Source organism: Leuciscus leuciscus (genome assembly GCF_965113295.1).
Source record: "Leuciscus leuciscus genome assembly, chromosome: 19".
In the NCBI taxonomy this organism is placed as follows: domain Eukaryota; kingdom Metazoa; phylum Chordata; class Actinopteri; order Cypriniformes; family Leuciscidae; genus Leuciscus; species Leuciscus leuciscus.
This window is the reverse complement of record NC_138743.1, coordinates 28,884,425-28,902,208: the sequence shown is the minus strand read 5'-3', so window position 1 is coordinate 28,902,208 and position 17,784 is coordinate 28,884,425. Positions and strand designations below refer to the sequence as shown.

General features: G+C 38.5%; 1 protein-coding gene across 2 annotated transcripts in view; it reads left to right on the top strand.

The window, feature by feature from the left end:
- The window catches only part of epha7 (eph receptor A7), a 70,564-nt gene extending 55,630 nt beyond the window's left edge, over positions 1-14,934 (top strand). Inside the window, exons 9-17 of one of the 2 annotated variants that reach the window (XM_082146634.1) lie at positions 1,285-1,340; positions 4,888-5,001; positions 5,454-5,639; positions 6,471-6,532; positions 6,737-6,946; positions 7,167-7,316; positions 10,383-10,576; positions 11,422-11,577; positions 11,853-14,934. In XM_082146634.1, the coding sequence (XP_082002760.1) occupies positions 1,285-1,340; positions 4,888-5,001; positions 5,454-5,639; positions 6,471-6,532; positions 6,737-6,946; positions 7,167-7,316; positions 10,383-10,576; positions 11,422-11,577; positions 11,853-11,967 (1,243 nt within the window). In that variant the 3' untranslated portion in view covers positions 11,968-14,934. Of the gene's footprint in view, positions 1-1,284; positions 1,341-4,875; positions 5,002-5,453; positions 5,640-6,470; positions 6,533-6,736; positions 6,947-7,166; positions 7,317-10,382; positions 10,577-11,421; positions 11,578-11,852 lie in introns of both variants that reach the window. The other variant, XM_082146633.1, reaches the window with a different exon arrangement.
- Positions 14,935-17,784: the final 2,850 nt, after the last annotated feature.

The following is a 17,784-nucleotide window of genomic DNA, read 5'->3' as shown; positions in this document are numbered from 1 at the left end:
ATCATGAAATAACAGACCGCATTCTACATTGGGATTCAACCAAGCCATGTAATAAGTATATCACACCGTTGCCATGAAAAACAGAGCGTTGCTCTGATCCTCCCGATCACCACTATGTCTCTGGCCGGTCCCATCTGGATCAGCGGGGACCGGTGCAGCAGCGAGGTGAAGCTGTGTTCCTGCCCGGGAGAAGAGACGCTGCCGCGGGCCACGGAACTCTCCGCCTCCCGCCACCCGACCTCAACACATTCTCACCTGTGAAATGTTATCCCTTGCTGTTAATTTTTTATTTTTTTTATTTTTTTATTTCTTTCGTTCGAACATCCATAAGCAGCACAACAGTCTGGCATATTTAGTGCTGAGTGATGATTCTGCGACACTGAACTCTATCTATCGATATCGATCTGCGCTCGATTGCTCTTCCTTCATCCTCCAACTACCCGGATGTCTGTCACGGTAACTTGAAATTGAATTTAGTGATCTGAATCTGAATTGTGAGAACTGAATGTGAGGATATATATAGTTGAATTTTCAGTGAGGATCAAATTGTATTGGACTTCAGTTCCAAACAAATAAATTCAATTTCAAATTATACAATTCAGATTCAGTTTTTCAATGCAATTATTCAAATTAAACAATACAATTTCAAATTATGTGATTCAAATTCAGTTTTCCAATGCAATTATTCAAGTTTAGCAATTCAAATTCAAATATAATTGATTCAAATTCAGTATCTGGTGGCACATATTTCAGCCCATACATTTTTCCCTAACTAGCTCTTGCTGTTAGCATACACCCAGGATGGGATTCACAACTGCAAATCCTTCCTTCTTACTTTTGTACCTGTTTGTCATTGTTGAACCAAGAATGCCAGTGTTTTTCCATCTGAAAACTTCACTCATGATGTTTGTCACTGATTCCCATGTCCTCCCAACCCTTCACAAACACGTATTGCTCTCCTGCATGCCCATCGACACTGAATGCTCTGAATGCTTTGGTATTCAATTCATTATGGAGTTATTCTCAATCAAATATAATTTCCAGAAATTGCAGATAATTTATTTGTATATATATATATATTTTAAATTCCAATCATTCTAAAAGACAAAAAAATCTAAATCAATTAATTTATGTCGAAGCTCATAGCACGGAACAGGAATACATAGCATTTCTATTCCGTGTCCAGAAAAACATTTCGATTAACATTCCATAGCCCTGTTATGTTTGAAATGATATGTCTGGTGACTGCAGGCCGTTAATTAGTTTCTTTATTCCCCTGTATAGACACTGTGGCTACAGTAAGGCCGATCAGGAAGGGGACGAGGAGCTCTACTTTCAATGTGAGTGGCAGCTTTCACCAGCTCATTATACACATGCTCATCAGTGGTGCTCAGCCGCGCTCCTGGAGAACCATCCTGCCGAGTTTCGTTCCAACTCTCATCAAACACCTGAACCAGCTAATCAAGGTCTTTGGGCTCATGCTTGAAAATTACAGGCAGGTGTGTTAGAGCAGGATGGGAACTAAACTTTGCAGGAGGAGAGGAGCAAGACTGAACCATGCTGTACATCATTGATCACGTTCTGGTCAACCATAACAGCTGTACCCTCTCATATGCTCCAGTTTTTATGAAATATCTAGAACCTTTCCTTTAAATACTCAAATACAGAGATCATTTTAGTCTAATGAGAGAAATTACTTTAGAGAAATTAAAATTATGGTAAACCATTTTTATAGTTTTACAAAAAAAAAAATTAGTTTTTTTTTGTAATGTTATTATGTGCTTTTGTAATGTTTTTTTTTTTTAATTTTTTTAGAACTTTTTTTTCAGTTTTAGTTTTTAGAGTAATTTCCTGTTTTAGTTTGTATTTAATTTCCAGTTAGTAATTTTAGTGCTTCAACTTAAACTTATTTCGGTTAGTTGCCAAGGCAGCATTTTTTTTATCAAGTTTTTTAATCTAATATTTATATTTTATTTGATTAGTTTTGGTTAAAGGATAAGTTCACCAGTTTTCAATGATTATGTGTAAATAATCAATCTGTACTCTTTCTCCATGTTACCTGCACCCAGTCAGAAAAAAACGTAGAGTTGTCAAAAGTTTGCTGGATGGCACAAAATAACACGTTTTGTGTCATACGGCTACATTTTGACAACTCTAGGGCTTTCTTTTAAACTACAGATCAAACTTTGACATTTTTGTATCTGCCCCCACGGACAGCGAGATCAGTGCCAAAATCAAAAGTGCATTTTGTGTTAAGTTTTTGGCAATCGGGAACGTCACAGCCCCTTTTCTCTGTTTTCTCTTGTCATTTACTGATTAATGACTTTTTATTGAAGAGGTTTTATTGTAAGCCCAATTATCCAGTGATGAATTACTCCTTTAGTGATAATAACCCTGATCTATGCTACTTTGTAGTACTACTTTGTAATACTAATCTGTGGCCATCTCTTTAAATTAATGCTAGATGATGATCTAAACAACTAAATGTAAGTAAAGCTTTATTTATAGCACTTTTTAAAAACAGTGTTTACAAAGTGCTTTACAGAAGATAAATGCATGTGTGCATTCACGGAAGAGAAAAACACATGTACTCACGTAATAGAAATAAGATAATAAAACTGCAACAAAAAAGTATTGCAGAAAAATCAAGGAAAGGCCCTAGTGAACAAATGTGTTTTGAGATACTTTTAAAAAGGGCATAGTGAGTCAATTGCTCGTAGGTTGTCAGGAAGTTAGATTCATAGCTTGGGACCAAAATGAATAAAGCCTGACTCACCAATGTTTAGCTGTGTTTTAGTGCAACCAGCAACTTACCATTGGATGTTCGGAGCAATCTTACAGGAGTATTTTTATTCAACCAATTAGAAAGGTATATTGAGGCAGTACCAGGAAGACATTTAACAAACTAATGAGAGGATCTTGAATTCAATTCTGAATGATACAGGCAAGGAAGGGATCTGAGTGTTGAAGCTGCATTCTGAACTCTTTGTAAATGTTTAAAAGAGCTCTTTGGTAGCCCAGCAAAGAACACTATTGCAGTAGTCAAGTCCAGATGTAAAAAAAAAATGCATGAACAAGTTTCATTAATCAGAAGGGGAGAAAATATCATGGGCTTTGGAGATGTTTAAACAGTTTAACATCCAGATATAATCAGATATATTGTGCACATTGCCATATTAAAATCTATTCCACAGAATTCAAATGTGTGCAAATTCTGCCAACTGTATAGAGCTACAGTCAATGCTCTATGATCACAGATTACATGTCTAGCATTGCCTATGGTGTAAAGCTAGGCCATAACCCTACAGAAACATGCCCTCATCACCAGATCTTCATCTAAAGAGAGCTTACAGACCTCTTAGCGTTAAGATGTTCCTCTAGGTGTTTGACTTCTGCATTCTGAACCCCTGCGCCCAGGCCTCTCGGCCAGTAAGATGTTTTCTCTCAGCAGTCCCTAATGAAGCCCCTGGAGATAGCACTGGCAACGGCCTCCCTAGACTTGCTCTGCTAATGATCAGTGCTGTAGGCAAACTGCTGATTTGGAAACAAAGGTTCAAGGTGGCACAGCTTGCTTGTTCAGGGGCAGCTCAATCTCACTAGCGTTCTTGCCCACACGCTGAGGCTTACAGCTTGCCATATTCTCGCCGTCATGCAACCCTGCCAAAAACAGCACCAGACACTACAGACAACATCTGCTTTTAAAAAGAACCTGCTCAGCTACGCAAAACCACAAGATGCTAGCTGGTTTGACAAAAGGCAGATAAGGCACGCATCGTACTCGTACGCCCAATTTGTTGCTCGTGTTGTGCGGGCAGCAGTGATAAACACGTTCTATCAGATTTACTGACAACTTAGATGGACGAAGCAATTATTGCAGGCAACAAGAAGGGAAATATCTGCTGCCGTTGCATATGACTGGAGCACAATGCCCGTTTGCTTATGTCATCGTGTAGGCCGACACTGCCTTGAAGGAACTGGGGGATATCAGGAAAAAGCTCTCTCCCTGTTCCTCGGCATTGCTTTTGTTGCAAATTAGTAATTTAATTACTCGTTAGCAACAGTCCATTTTAGTCGTTTTCATCTCAGCATGATGTAGCCTATTACTTTTTGCATCTCATTAAGTGGAGCTTAATGTTGAAGTTGACAGGTAGCAATGTAATTATAGGATTTGATTAGATAGTAAGACTGGGCGAACACATTAATTGGCCTTTAAATAAAAAGTGTTGTGTATAGATAAAATAAAGTCAAATATTGCCAATTGGGCATTATAATTTATTAATATAATTAGTGCTTTATTAATATGATTAATACAAATTATTATTAACATAATAATGTTTTAATTCCATTCCATCCATGGTATTAATAAAATAATTAATACTAATATTGTTTTATTATTAATATTATTACAAATAATTAATATACTGTATGTTGTTTTTTTAGATATTGTCTTTTATATATTTAAATATTTATTAATAATAATAATAATAAATCTCTCATGTTTGTTTCACAATGCAGTGGAACGTTCTTCTCGGCATTCAAACAATAGCTCAGTTTTATGAAACCCATTATCCAATGAGTGACAGCTATGTATGCTGCTGCCATGCTGTATGGCTAATACCCTTTCGGCTCCATTGTGAGAAGGTTAACAAGAAAATGTAATAGCGTTTTTTGTGAAATATGTGTGGAAAAATAAAAGCATAGGTTTTATTATTTGATGAAAGAGACCTTTTGACATGCTATCTTCCATCACAGTGTGCTGTTTAGCCCACAGCCCCGTGTCTCTACCCTCCAGTAATCGCATCCGTCCATCAAGGGCTCTGTGTGTGTGCGGCATGCATATTTAATCGTAACAGTAATCCTCTTACCCTTCTACAGTTAAATTTCCAGGCACCAAAACATACATTGACCCTGAAACCTACGAGGACCCGAACAGGGCTGTCCATCAGTTCGCGAAGGAGCTGGATGCCTCTTGCATTAAGATTGAGAGGGTTATCGGCGCAGGTGAGCTCTTCTCTTGTCTTCTCCGCTGCCTCGCTTTAGTCACACACCTCTCTCATTTATCACAATGACAACCAAATATTTACACTCTCGATAGCGGCCAGAGCATCTCTCTGGCCTCCTGTTATTGATAGCGCTGCTGTAGGATTGGTTTATAATTAATATGTCTTCTCTTAAGGCCAGGATGCACATAAATGCATCGCCATTGATGAATTGCTGCCACATCCCTTTTAGTTATAAACCAAATAAGTGTGTTAGCGTGTCCTCTATATAGCATATCCAATTATCTGCTCTCTTGGTTGCACTCCCCTGTGTACCGATGCATAGCATCATATAATGCTGAATCCTGCTGCCTGCATGACTGATACGTATTAAGCATCATCGGAACGGGTAACGGTGTTAAACTTGACCCGGATCTCTCGAACTCAGCTTGCGGGTGGTTGCGTGTTTCACAGGAGAGTTTGGAGAGGTGTGCAGTGGACGACTGAAGCTGCCGGGAAAGAGGGACGTGTCGGTGGCCATAAAAACGCTGAAAGTAGGCTACACTGAAAAACAAAGGCGGGACTTCCTGTGCGAGGCCAGCATAATGGGCCAGTTTGATCACCCGAATGTGGTCCATCTGGAGGGTGTCGTCACAAGAGGTGGGAAGTTCATCACGTGCATATGCTTTGAATACTGGATGTGGCTTCTTAACTAGCAAGACGTCCTTACCTTGTAAAAAAGAATTGTACTTAAAGAAAGTACTCTTTCATGACTGTTCCTAAATATCCTTAAATACACTTTAAAAAAGTGCACTTTGTAGTAATGTCAAATTAAAAGTTTTACTTTAAAGCATGACAAGATTATTAAATCGAAATGATTCGAAATGTTTTTTGTTTTTTTTGAAGCTCTTATTTTGATGTGCTGACTAACATACTAAAGTGCATGCAAAGTATTTGCTCATAATTTGAACTGTAGTGCATGTTATTTGACATGTTTAACATTTTATATATTTTTAAATCTTAAATACACATCAAACAAAATGACAAGGCCAATTGTAGTCCGATGAAGCAAAGCTACAATCCTATTATGTAGGTCTGTTAGTCCGACTTTGCAAAATCAGTTAGACTAAAGCAGTTACATGACATTTAAACAAGACAAAGTATTGCTTAGTCTGGCAGAAATTGAACTTTAATGGTGCACTATTAATCTTCTAAATTCTGAAGAGTTATGACTTACCGTAAGCTCAGTTGTGAAGTCATATTGTTATGATTTGATCTTGTAATTTTGGATAAAATTATCTGTGGCTCAGGGTCGTTTATTATTATTTTTGGCGGGTGTACATTCCAAAAGTGTTTATGAAAAGCCCTGTCGTCAGTCTAAAGTGAATCCAGTGTTGTAGAATTGTCTGCAAATTGTTTCTCATTACTGCTTTCGTACAGTGTGCGTTGGCCGCACTTCACTTTAATGGAGTCTGTTCTTTGCTCTTTCAGGAAAACCAGTCATGATAGTAATTGAATACATGGAAAATGGCTCATTAGATGCATTCCTCAGGGTACGTATAAACCACCCTAGACAATCTGGTCAGTGAATACAATATCTTTTCTGTTCTGTTCATTACACCCACTGCGATTTACCATTCCATTGCTCATTCTTGGGCCGTGTTACTGTCAGCATCCCCCCCACGTGGTGGATGGAGCATGTGTCTGTTGTGCGGTGGTGATGGATAGACAATGTTTCTCTGTTTGTGTTTGCACAGAAACATGATGGGCAGTTCACTGTGATTCAGTTGGTGGGAATGCTGCGTGGCATCGCAGCCGGGATGAGATACCTCTCAGACATGGGCTACGTCCATCGCGATCTGGCAGCGCGAAACATTCTTGTCAACAGTAATCTAGTATGTAAAGTGTCCGACTTTGGCCTGTCCAGAGTGATTGACGACGATCCCGAAGCTGTCTACACAACAACGGTGAGTCAATTAAGCTGCTGTCTCATTGTACCTGCCTTGGAAGCCCACGGCGCTCTCAGAATAAACAAATCAATCCGTGCTGTACAAATATAGATACTGTTTGTGGTGCATTGTGATGGTAGAATCTTACAGAACATCAATACAATATTTTCTTCTCTGGTTGATGCAAAGTGTACTGAATGTGATTTTTATTTTTAAAAATCTACATATTACTAAACAGGGTGGCAAGATCCCAGTTCGGTGGACAGCAATGGAAGCCATCCAGTACCGTAAATTCACATCAGCTAGTGATGTCTGGAGCTACGGGATTGTCATGTGGGAGGTCATGTCCTACGGGGAACGACCTTACTGGGACATGTCCAATCAAGATGTAAGTTACTGTTTTTGTTTTTGGAATATAATGTAACATAATACAATATACTATAATATAATATGATAAAAAAAAAAAATATATATATATATATATATATATATACAATTATTACACATAAAATTATAATAAAATTATAAAAGTACAAATTATATTATAGTATTATATACAATTACTTACACTACAACAATATACTACAGTAATAAACTATTATATACTGTACAAAACTTTACTTATGTATGCAGTTTAGCAATCAGTAAACGTTTTAGTTTTATTAATTCAAATCATGCCTATATAAGTTGAACAGATCATCAGTCAATTAGCCAGTCATCATCCCAATATCAATTCACCAGTTCATCACTGCACTGAAGGCATATGTAGGTTCTGTGATCATCATGATTTAAATTCCTTCTACAATAATTCGCATTTATTAATGCGTGCAGGCTTGCTGCAACAGTCAGTTTTACCAGTGTTACACAGTGTTCAACCACACTCCGGTTACCTCACTTGCCCACCGCGGCACCGTACCCCACCGTCGTTTTGATTTTTTATATTAATAAAAATCTTTTAGTTCAGTTAGAGAATAGACACCACAGTTAAAATGAGCCAAATGAGAGTCACAGCACAGATCAGCAGCAGGAGTCAGATTTCATTTATCACGTGACGAGAGTGAGGCGAGCTGACTGACAAGGCGATGGTGGAAGATCTGGTTTCAAAGCAAAATGTAAAAGGTCCTATTTGGCTATATTTTGGATTTAAACCCAGTGCTAATAGGGTTAGTTGTCCTTTTGTAGTTGTTGTGTTTTTCATTAAGAAAAATAATGAACCCACCATTCAAGCAAATGCTGCCTCCGAATTGGCGCTAATTCGAAGGCGAAAGTAAAATGGCACACTGCCGCACGGGCATTCATAAGCGATTTAAAAGTGAGGTGGAAAAGAGGGAAAACTCACCGTTGATACCGGTATTACAGGTGTTGTCACACTGGTGAGAAAATGATGATAAATGCCAAAATCATACATATTTGATAACCTTCAAGCATCTTTCATGCTGTTGGAAAACTAAAAGTTTTTCAATGTCCTTTGTACTTCATCAAGGCACTTTTAGCAGAAAATAGAAGTCTCTTGTTAGTTCAGCTTACTTTATAGTCTTGTAAAACCACGGCTTGCATTAAAAGTCCTTAGTTACGACGTGAACATAATCTGTAGGTATTCAAGCATCAGGACAGTTAAGCACACCTGACACTTAGAATTTTCTAGCTGGATATCAACACAGGTGTCAGGAGTGACCTTGTTTTAATGATACATTTTGAGGATAAAAAGGTTTAATGGATCTGCGGAAAGGAATGGAGTGTTTTGCTTGTAGAATTCCTTTTTGTATTCTGCTACACTTTCAACCTTTATAATGAGAAATGATAATGCGTGCCAAATTCATCATTAGCAGAGTTCAATCAATTCAAAGATATCTGCTTAGCCATGCAAAACCTTCGGAACGATCTGCGCGCTGAGCTTTTGTCTCAAAGAAATTGGGACAGCAAAGTGCCGTTCATCATTCTGATCACATGCGTGCAGGGTTTTCAAGTTGAACCGGATGGAAATTCAGATATGGTCACGGCTAATGATATGTATGAGGGAAAGTGTTGTTAATCCGCCACTGTATGTAGGCACTTGTCTTGTGTACAATGCTCTGTTAGGCAGATTCTTTGTCAAAATTACACAAGCTTGAGAGAAGGTAAACAACCCTTATCAGTGAAACTAATGATGACTTATAATTCTCTGCTCCCTAGCAAACATTAGCTCTCCATGGAAGTGAATAGCTAGTATCAGTCTTTAATGTTATTATTTTTTGCGTTCGAACATTCGCCTCAGTGGAGTCTTGATACTTGTCAGGCCTCAACGTCAGATGTTTTTATACCCTTTTGAGAAGGAGGCGAACAACTCCTTGAGGGCTGCTAAAAAAAGAAGGAAATATTTACATTTCTTCAACTCTTTCTGTTTTGACACTTTTCTTTCCGTAGCTCAAGCCTGGTTTGGAGAGACACGACGAGAATAGCAGATGAGGATTTGGGGAAAATATACAGTCTGCTTTTACTATTCCTTGGGAGTAGACGAGGGGGACAAGCCAAATCTATGTTTAGTTTAGTCGACTCAGATTTAAATAATTCTATCAATTTAGGTGCTAGTTGTGAGCCCATGTTTTGTACGATAATCGTATTTCCACATTTTTTACTGACGAATACATACAGACACAGACACACTAATGTTCAAAAGTGTGGGGTTGGTACAATTATTTAAATGTTTTTGAAAGAAGCCTCATTTACAGCGAAAAGTAAAAACAGTAATATTGTGATATATTCAAATATAAGTAGAGTTATTTTAAATTGTAATAATATGTTTTAAAATGCCATTTATTCCCGTGATGGCTAAGTTAAACTTTCAGCAGCCATTAATCCAGTCTTCAGTATCACTTGATCTGACTGAAATCATTCTAAGATGCTGATTTGGTGCTCAAGAAACATATCTTATTATTATCATTTCTTAGCATGCCGAGTGAGTAGGACAACAGGTGGTTTTATTGCTCTATGGACCCGTTCAATTCATAAACCATGACGTGCACAGACACCCAGGCAACAATGTGTTCATCCTTGGTTTAAACTGTAACCTTGTGATAGTATGACAAGCAGCTGTTGAACAAACAGCTTTCAGTGCGCTTGCTTCATTCACATCCAGTTCATGTGGTACTCTTTCCTTGCGCTCAGGCACCCTCCAATAACCAGTGCAAGAATAATCACATCTGGTTAGCCTGCTTTTCCTCTGTTGTAGTTTGTAATGCTGGAGGTAAACCACAACAGATTTATCCAGTAAAGCGGCTGTTTACAGAGTCCTGATTAAAGGATGAGCAAGTGGAAAGAGGGATACAAATAGAGAGCTGGAGGTGCAGGCAGGGCTTTGTGTACTTTCTGTTCTGGATGCTAATGGCTAAGCTACTCGTTTTGACCTCTGTCTCTCAACCACTTGGTTTTCTTTTGCACCTTTTCTAATTTTCCATCTCTCATTTTGATCTTGCAGGTCATAAAGGCTATAGAGGAGGGTTATCGTCTTCCCGCCCCCATGGACTGCCCTCCTGGCCTCCATCAGCTCATGTTGGACTGCTGGCAGAAAGACCGAGCAGACCGACCCAAATTTGACCAGATCGTCGGCATCTTGGACAAAATGATCCGCAACCCTAACACCTTAAAAACGCCGATGGGAACGTGTACGCGGTGAGGACACCCATTCAATTTTTTTTTTTTTTTTTTACTGCCCAGCTTTATCTATTTCTGCTCAAAGAAAGTGATGCCATTCACAGACCAGCTTTGTTTTTACGATGCGTGGAAGTTGGTTGTTATGTTTTATATTCCTGCACCTCACTGCAATGTCTTTCAGCCCTTTTATAGGTTCGCAAGTAAATTTGCGAACAATTCCATCTGTCCAGCATTTGATTTATCCGCTAGGGCTTACTGATGAAAGATAAATCCCGGGGAATCAATAAAGCAAAACAGCCTCCATGCTTTTATGTTCGATAACAAGGACTTTAAATCAATTGTCATAATGAGTGTTTGAAACTTTAAAGCCTTGTGGGAACTCCAGCCTCCAGTGTGGTATTAGTCAGAGGAAGTGTGTTTACAATCACAACAGGATCTGCATCTCACATTGAAGATATGACCTTTAAAACTTTGGGAAGATACCCGCGTAACCGTCCTTTATCATGCCTGTTACAAAGTAATGCAAAACAACAGTTCTCTAAATTAGTACAATGTGAATACAAAAATCCATGTTCGTTAGGATTGGCACAATATTGTACTGTGAATAAGAGCTGATGGCTAAATATCATTGAGATTTCATTATTCTCAATACCAATACAAAAAAATTATAATTACTACTTACAATCATTTTTGTGCTGCGGATGTTAGATTACAAAATGTACAAATAGTTGGAAACTTCATGTACAGTCAAATATCCAACCCCCCCAAATATCCATCTTTCCTCAGTAGAATATACCAGTACTAAGAAATAATGTTACTGTGCCATTATAACACTCATATATATATCTCTTCCTTTTCCTCAGACCCATAAGCCCACTGCTTGACCAGAACACTCCAGATTTCACCTCTTTCCGATTGGTCAGTGAGTGGTTGGAAGCTATCAAGATGGAGAGATACGTGGACAACTTCACAGCTGCCGGCTACAGCTCGCTCGAATCTGTCGCTAGAATGACTATCGAGTAAGAGCGCTTTGCTGTGATCTTTCCTATACACTGTCACGCTCTATAGAAATGCATGATCTTTCTAGGAGTAATTTCAGCCCTCAGCTCTCATTCACAATACGATCCTGACATTGCACTGAATTTTAATCAGACCTCTTTGACTCATACTCTGACTCATCGTGTTGTAGTTAATATGGCCTTTTCTCAGTTTCCTTTTGCTTTGGTAATGAAATACCTCTCAGGCACTTCATGCTCCATTGCTGTGATTTATGAACGTTGTGTTTCTGCTTTAGGGATGTAATGAGTTTGGGAATCTCCTTGGTGGGCCATCAGAAGAAGATCATGAGCAGTATACAGACTATGAGAGCCCAGATGCTGCATCTTCACGGGACGGGTATTCAAGTGTGATGGAGGTCCAAAGCCCTTCCCGGTCGGATGAACCAGAACTCTCCAGGAAACACCGTAAAGTGTGTGACACGGCAAAAAAATATGAAAAAATAAATCAACAACAAAGAAAAAAAAAACGTTCCACACCCTTCCGGTGAGATTAACCTTCCAGAACTGGCAGAACAGAATCATTCCTTTGTTATTGGCGAAGGATTTTGGCACAGGTGCTGGAAACCAAGAGACGGAGAGACAATGAGAAAGCAAACATGCGAGAGAGAGAGAGAGAGAGAGAATCCTACATGGACGCTCCTCTGGATGCTCTAAAGAACTCACGTCATTGAGTTGGAGCGTTTGAGAGGCTTTTTATGCTTTGTACGGACTTTATCGTCACAAAAGGTTGATTTGCTCATAGTTGCTAGAGATTTCACTGGTTTCTTTTTTTTAAAATCATGGGTGAATATAAAAATAAGCAAATCCATCTCATAAGGAGTGAATTTGGAGAGATTTATTTTTCTTTGGTTTGTAATATCCACATTAAGACAATGTGGTACGTTACTCTTCTACTCGATTGATTTGTGTTAGCTTGTTTGTTTTCTCGGATTGTGTTACGGAACTGACAACAGGGTAAAACGTCTCATCTGGAGGGAAAGAGACAGATTCAGAGGCTGAAAGTAGACAAGAGGAGGTTTGTCTTCTCCAGCCAGCACTATTACATGAAGCTCTCAGCAGACTGAAGCATTGGCAGAGTCGGGCCGACCTGCCCTTTTATATCAAGCAGAAATATCCCACCGCTTGGATACATGAAGCTCCTGAGGATGGCTGGTTGTGTTTTATACCAGCCCGAACAGACAGTTAGGTATATTTTATGATCCTACGTGACAATTCAGATGTGAATTAGTACAAAGAGAATTGGTGATGGAGTTTTTTTAATGTAAGAACAACTACTTCGGTGGCAATATTCTTTATAAGTTTATATTTACCACATGAATGGATTTATCAGTGCTGTTGTTGAATGTGTCCTTTTTAATATTGATATTATTTACCATAAATACATGTTTCCATAAAGAAACACACAAAAAAAAAAAAAAAAAAAGTTAGGCTTTTTTAATTTAGAAACAAATTCTGTTTCAGCAACAGTTTCATTTGTGTTTAGTATCAGTTTCCTAGCAGGTGACTGACTTTAAAATCATACAATGTTGTGGTGTAAAGGAGTAATACTGCCTTAAACCAAGTCAACTATTGCTCTTAATTTTAGGTTTTCAGATTATTGGTGAGATCACAGCTGTTTTGGGGAGAGACTGACAAATATGAGCAATAATTTGAGGTGCTGTATAGACTTTTACTCACATACTGCTTGGAAATCAGCAGCAGTTCTGTAAAATTTGATCAAAGAGAGTTGTTGAATTTATATACTAGGATCTCATCACCTAGACTGCAACGTTTCGGTTTGTTTCTTCCGCTCTTTTGTTATGCTGAGCTCAAAGTTGATGCTTACGCTAAAGTTTTAGTGCCATAACAGCCTTCCACTCTCAACTGAATGTTTCGTTGACAATTAAATGTTATGTGTAATAGTGTTAAATACTTTAAGGAGTACTGTGTACATTTTTAGGCTTGATTTGTTGGGCTGCCATAAAATTCTACCATTTTTGGGTTAAAGTATGTTTTTTTCTTTTTTTCTGTAAAACCTTAATGTGACACATTTCAAACATACAAAACATTTTTTTTCATCATTTTCGGAAGCCAATGCCATTTTAACCACAAAAGCCGTGCCAACATGTGGCATTTTTCTTGATTAGAAAGAAAGCGAAGACGGAGCTGTTCACTGGAGGATTTAGCCTAACGTTTGGCGCTTCAAAAAAGCCATCGACTGTGCCGTCTCCATTGTGAACCCAGATGGTTTGTGTGTGCGTCTATCATGGATCATATTGTGCCCTGGTTTGAGGCCCAACTCCGATCCGCTATCCTTCCATCTCGCTAACCTCAGCATTGAGCCCACGCCAGGCCTTTGAATTGAATGCAAGCGGAAAGGCTCTCGGTCAGCACAAACCTCCTGAGCTTCAGCAGTAGCTGCAGTCACTCAGATCAGCCTCCCCGAGCACTCTGATCTCACACTCCGGCCTCCCGGGGGCCCCTCGCAGTCCCTTACCCTCTCCGTTCGGATCCGGGGCCCCTGTAGAGACAGCAATTTGAGCCAATTTGAGATTAACGCCTGGATTCAATCAATCCCACATTGAGGCCACCGTACGGGTCAATGACAAATCTGTCAATTTTTCTGCTTTGTGCCATTTCTAACTTTTCTGGTTTGATAGTAGCGGAGTTTTTCGGTCAAGACAGTTTGTGCTGTGGATTGATTGAGTTCACGGTGCAGCAGGGTATTAAAGACTTCTTGAAAGACGGTCAAGAGCCCACCTAGACAAAAGTGAAGTGGAATATTCCAAAGAGTTCAGCACTGTTGATTGTGTCAGAGTAATCACAAGCCAGATGGCAATTTGTATATGTTCCAGCTGTAAAACTTGTATATTTTATTTATGATTGTTTGTTTCTTTTTTTTCTTTCTTTCTTTTTCACTTAAGTACTCTGTAGTTAGCTCATTGAAAATGCACTATATTTTTCTATCTCACATGCAGCTGATTATCTTCACCCTCACTCTTTTAGTTGTACATAATTTCTCATTTAGGACCAAAGAGAGCTAATAGGTTTCCATTTTAAAAGATGATTTTTTTTTTTTTTTTCTCTTCTAGGTTGGAAAAAATGTACAGTACAAACGAATTGTTGATTTATTATTTATTTTTTTGTGACAAGAGTATGGAGTATTCATTGGTCAAAAAAAGAAGTATTTTCCCTAGCTGAAAAACTATTGTCATTTACCTAGACGATTTCTTGTTACATAGACCATTTTTGTCCTTTTTTTTTTTTTTTTTTTTTTTGCTTTGTAACCTTTGTAATAGACTGTACATATATTTTTGGAAATATAATGCAATCTCTATAGTGGTGTCTGTTCCTTCGATTTCTGTTTTTCTCAATTATGAGGCTTGACTCTATTGTTTATGGGTTTATGCGCCATTCTGAATTGAATTGAGAATGCCTTTGCCTTTCAAATACAGGAATTCAACTTGAATTGAAGCAAAGTACCTTTCAAGGAAAATCCGTTCACTCAGCGACCATATTTGGCAACTATTTCAGGCATGCAAGACCTGCTCCTATCTACTTGAATGGGGAAATGCCAAACTCACATTTATTTAACATATTTCCACATTATTATTAACACATTTGAGTAACATATAAACATATTTCAAATCAGCATGAAATGACACATACATTTCTTACATGTGTAGTTCCAAGCATCTCAGGACACTTAATGTTTATATGAGAACCGGAGCTTTTAACAGCAGCTACAATGATGTGAAGACTTTACCAATTGCCGATTGGCTCTTATATTTGGAAGGCGGGACTTATTCCTCCGTAATGCACGTTGCACTTTCTCCCATTCATGATTAAACCATCTTGGTATACTGTACATACAATCTTTGATTAAGGTAGCAAACCAGATACCTAATTGCAATTTTAAATTGAATGTGAAGTTGTAGACTTACATTTTTTATTTGAAAAATAAATACCTCAAATGTTAACTCTGATGAAGATAAAATTATCTTCCTGTTATTCCAATTGAGCTTCCTGTGGGAAGTGTGGCCAATTCAAATTCACACTTGAAAGGGAGATTTTTGCTCAGCCCTGGTGATTCTGTAACTTTTGTTCTCCAACCGGTTACTTGTGCGATTCAGCGTACACACTGGAAGTACGTGAGCTAATATGACCCTTGGGAGTTATACGTTTCCCTGCTAAAGCTCTTTGACTTGAATATTAACATTATGTATTGACAAGACAGAGAGCGAGAGGAAGAGAGGGTGGGAGATTTGTTTGATGACCCTGCTCATGACAGGATCCTGGATAGTGTCATTAAAAAGACATTACCCAAAGCCTCCGACATGGGAAAATTAAGCCACAGCCCCTTTGGGAGTTAAACAAAGAAGCCCTAATGGATTTATAAAGATTATATCTCTGCATATACTCTGATATTTATTTTATAAACTCAAGGGGGATCTTAACCTCATCGTGTCTCCAAAGCTGTATATATGGTTACTAAAAGACTCTGGCAGAAGTTCATAGGCTCTCAGCAGAGGGAGGACGAGCAGAGCTGTTTCTCTGATGACAACACATTCCTAATCCCTGCTAATCTTGCTTCCATCAAGAATTACCAGGCTGTTTTGCTCTTTTGATGTAAACACAACAGTGCAGCTGATTCCATGACATTTCCAGTTTAGAGTTCATTTGAGATTCTACTTGCAAAGAACAAAATGAAAGGGATCAAGATTCAGTAAACGACAAGCTTTTTCGCAAGTAACACAGTAGAACATCATTGGAAAATTGGGAAAACATTTGCACGATAAGCTCAAGCTTCAATAATCAATTCCTTATCCTGCAATTTACATTAAAAACCCTTGATAATCATACAGTATAATTCCACAAGATAAAATAGCCTGGTAAATAATTTATCCATTCTTTTCTCTTTCTGACCGGCTCGTTTAGATAACTAATGTAGACATCACTCTGTTTATTAGGTTATTCCAGAAACTAAATCTGCACATAATGAAAAAACACATTTGGCGCAAGAAAGAGACTTGATAGAATATTTTTGATAGCAAGTTGAGTGAGAGCCAAATCAAGATGTTGCGCAGCTGTTGTTTTAAGCCGGATGTTGTTTGTGTGTTCTGTCTAATTTCACATTCTCCAAAGTGCTCTAGTTTGTCTCAAGTTTCTTTGTCCTCTACACTAATAGACTATGCTTGAACAGGTGTCTAGATGTCGCATTGGCTACGGTTTCGCAGTAGCCAATGCGACATCTAGTGTATATATCTATACCCGCCCGCACTCTCAGATCATTTGGACGCGGCTGTGTTCAAGAGGTAAAAACGATATAAATACTGTTCGTTTTCTCACACAAACCGCTCGTTTCGTGTCTTGGGCCATCAATGTGTACTTACGATGGGGAATTGTTTCATTTGGACGACGGGGAATTGTTTTAATTTGGACTCTGTGCTTGTGTTTTGAGACAGTGACCATCGACCTGCATTATATGACTGACAGACAAGAACGGTTTGACCTAAAAATATCAAAATTGAAACTACTGCGGAAAAAAAGACACCTACATCTTGGATGCCCTTGAGGTAAGCTAAAACATACCAAAATTTAATTTCAAAGTGAACTATCCCTTTAATACCTTTTAGGGGCAGATTGACTAAACAGGGCAAAATAACATAAGAGATCATTTCGGATCATTTCCATAATGACCAATGCAATCTACCAAGAGGAGTGCAAATTAGAGTGGTTTAAGACATGCTTTTTTGGGTTCAGTAAATAATGGCTCTGGTGCTAGTAAATTAACTAGCGCAAACCCTAGTAAAACACCTTGCATGATTCATTTATATACTCTCTTCCCATAAATTTTGCGTCTGAAAGGGAAACTCTGCATATGCAATAAGGTCAGCCCGCAAAAATAACCCTGTCCACTCCTTTTAAGCGCTAATATTTCACTGCGTCTTTAGTAAATCCTGACAATAGTTTTTTAACGCCAAAAGAGGACCAAGCTGTTAGTAAATCTGGCCCTATGAGTTAAGTTCCTGTATTCTTTTGCTCATACTATTATTTTTCTATTAGGATTTGCCAGGTGCCAAACTGATGCAATTTACCAGAGACTGAAGACTCATCCATGCTATATTCCCTCACAAACATCAAACACCACAGTCTGTGTCTTCCACAGATTGTTCTGTGGGTTTCTGT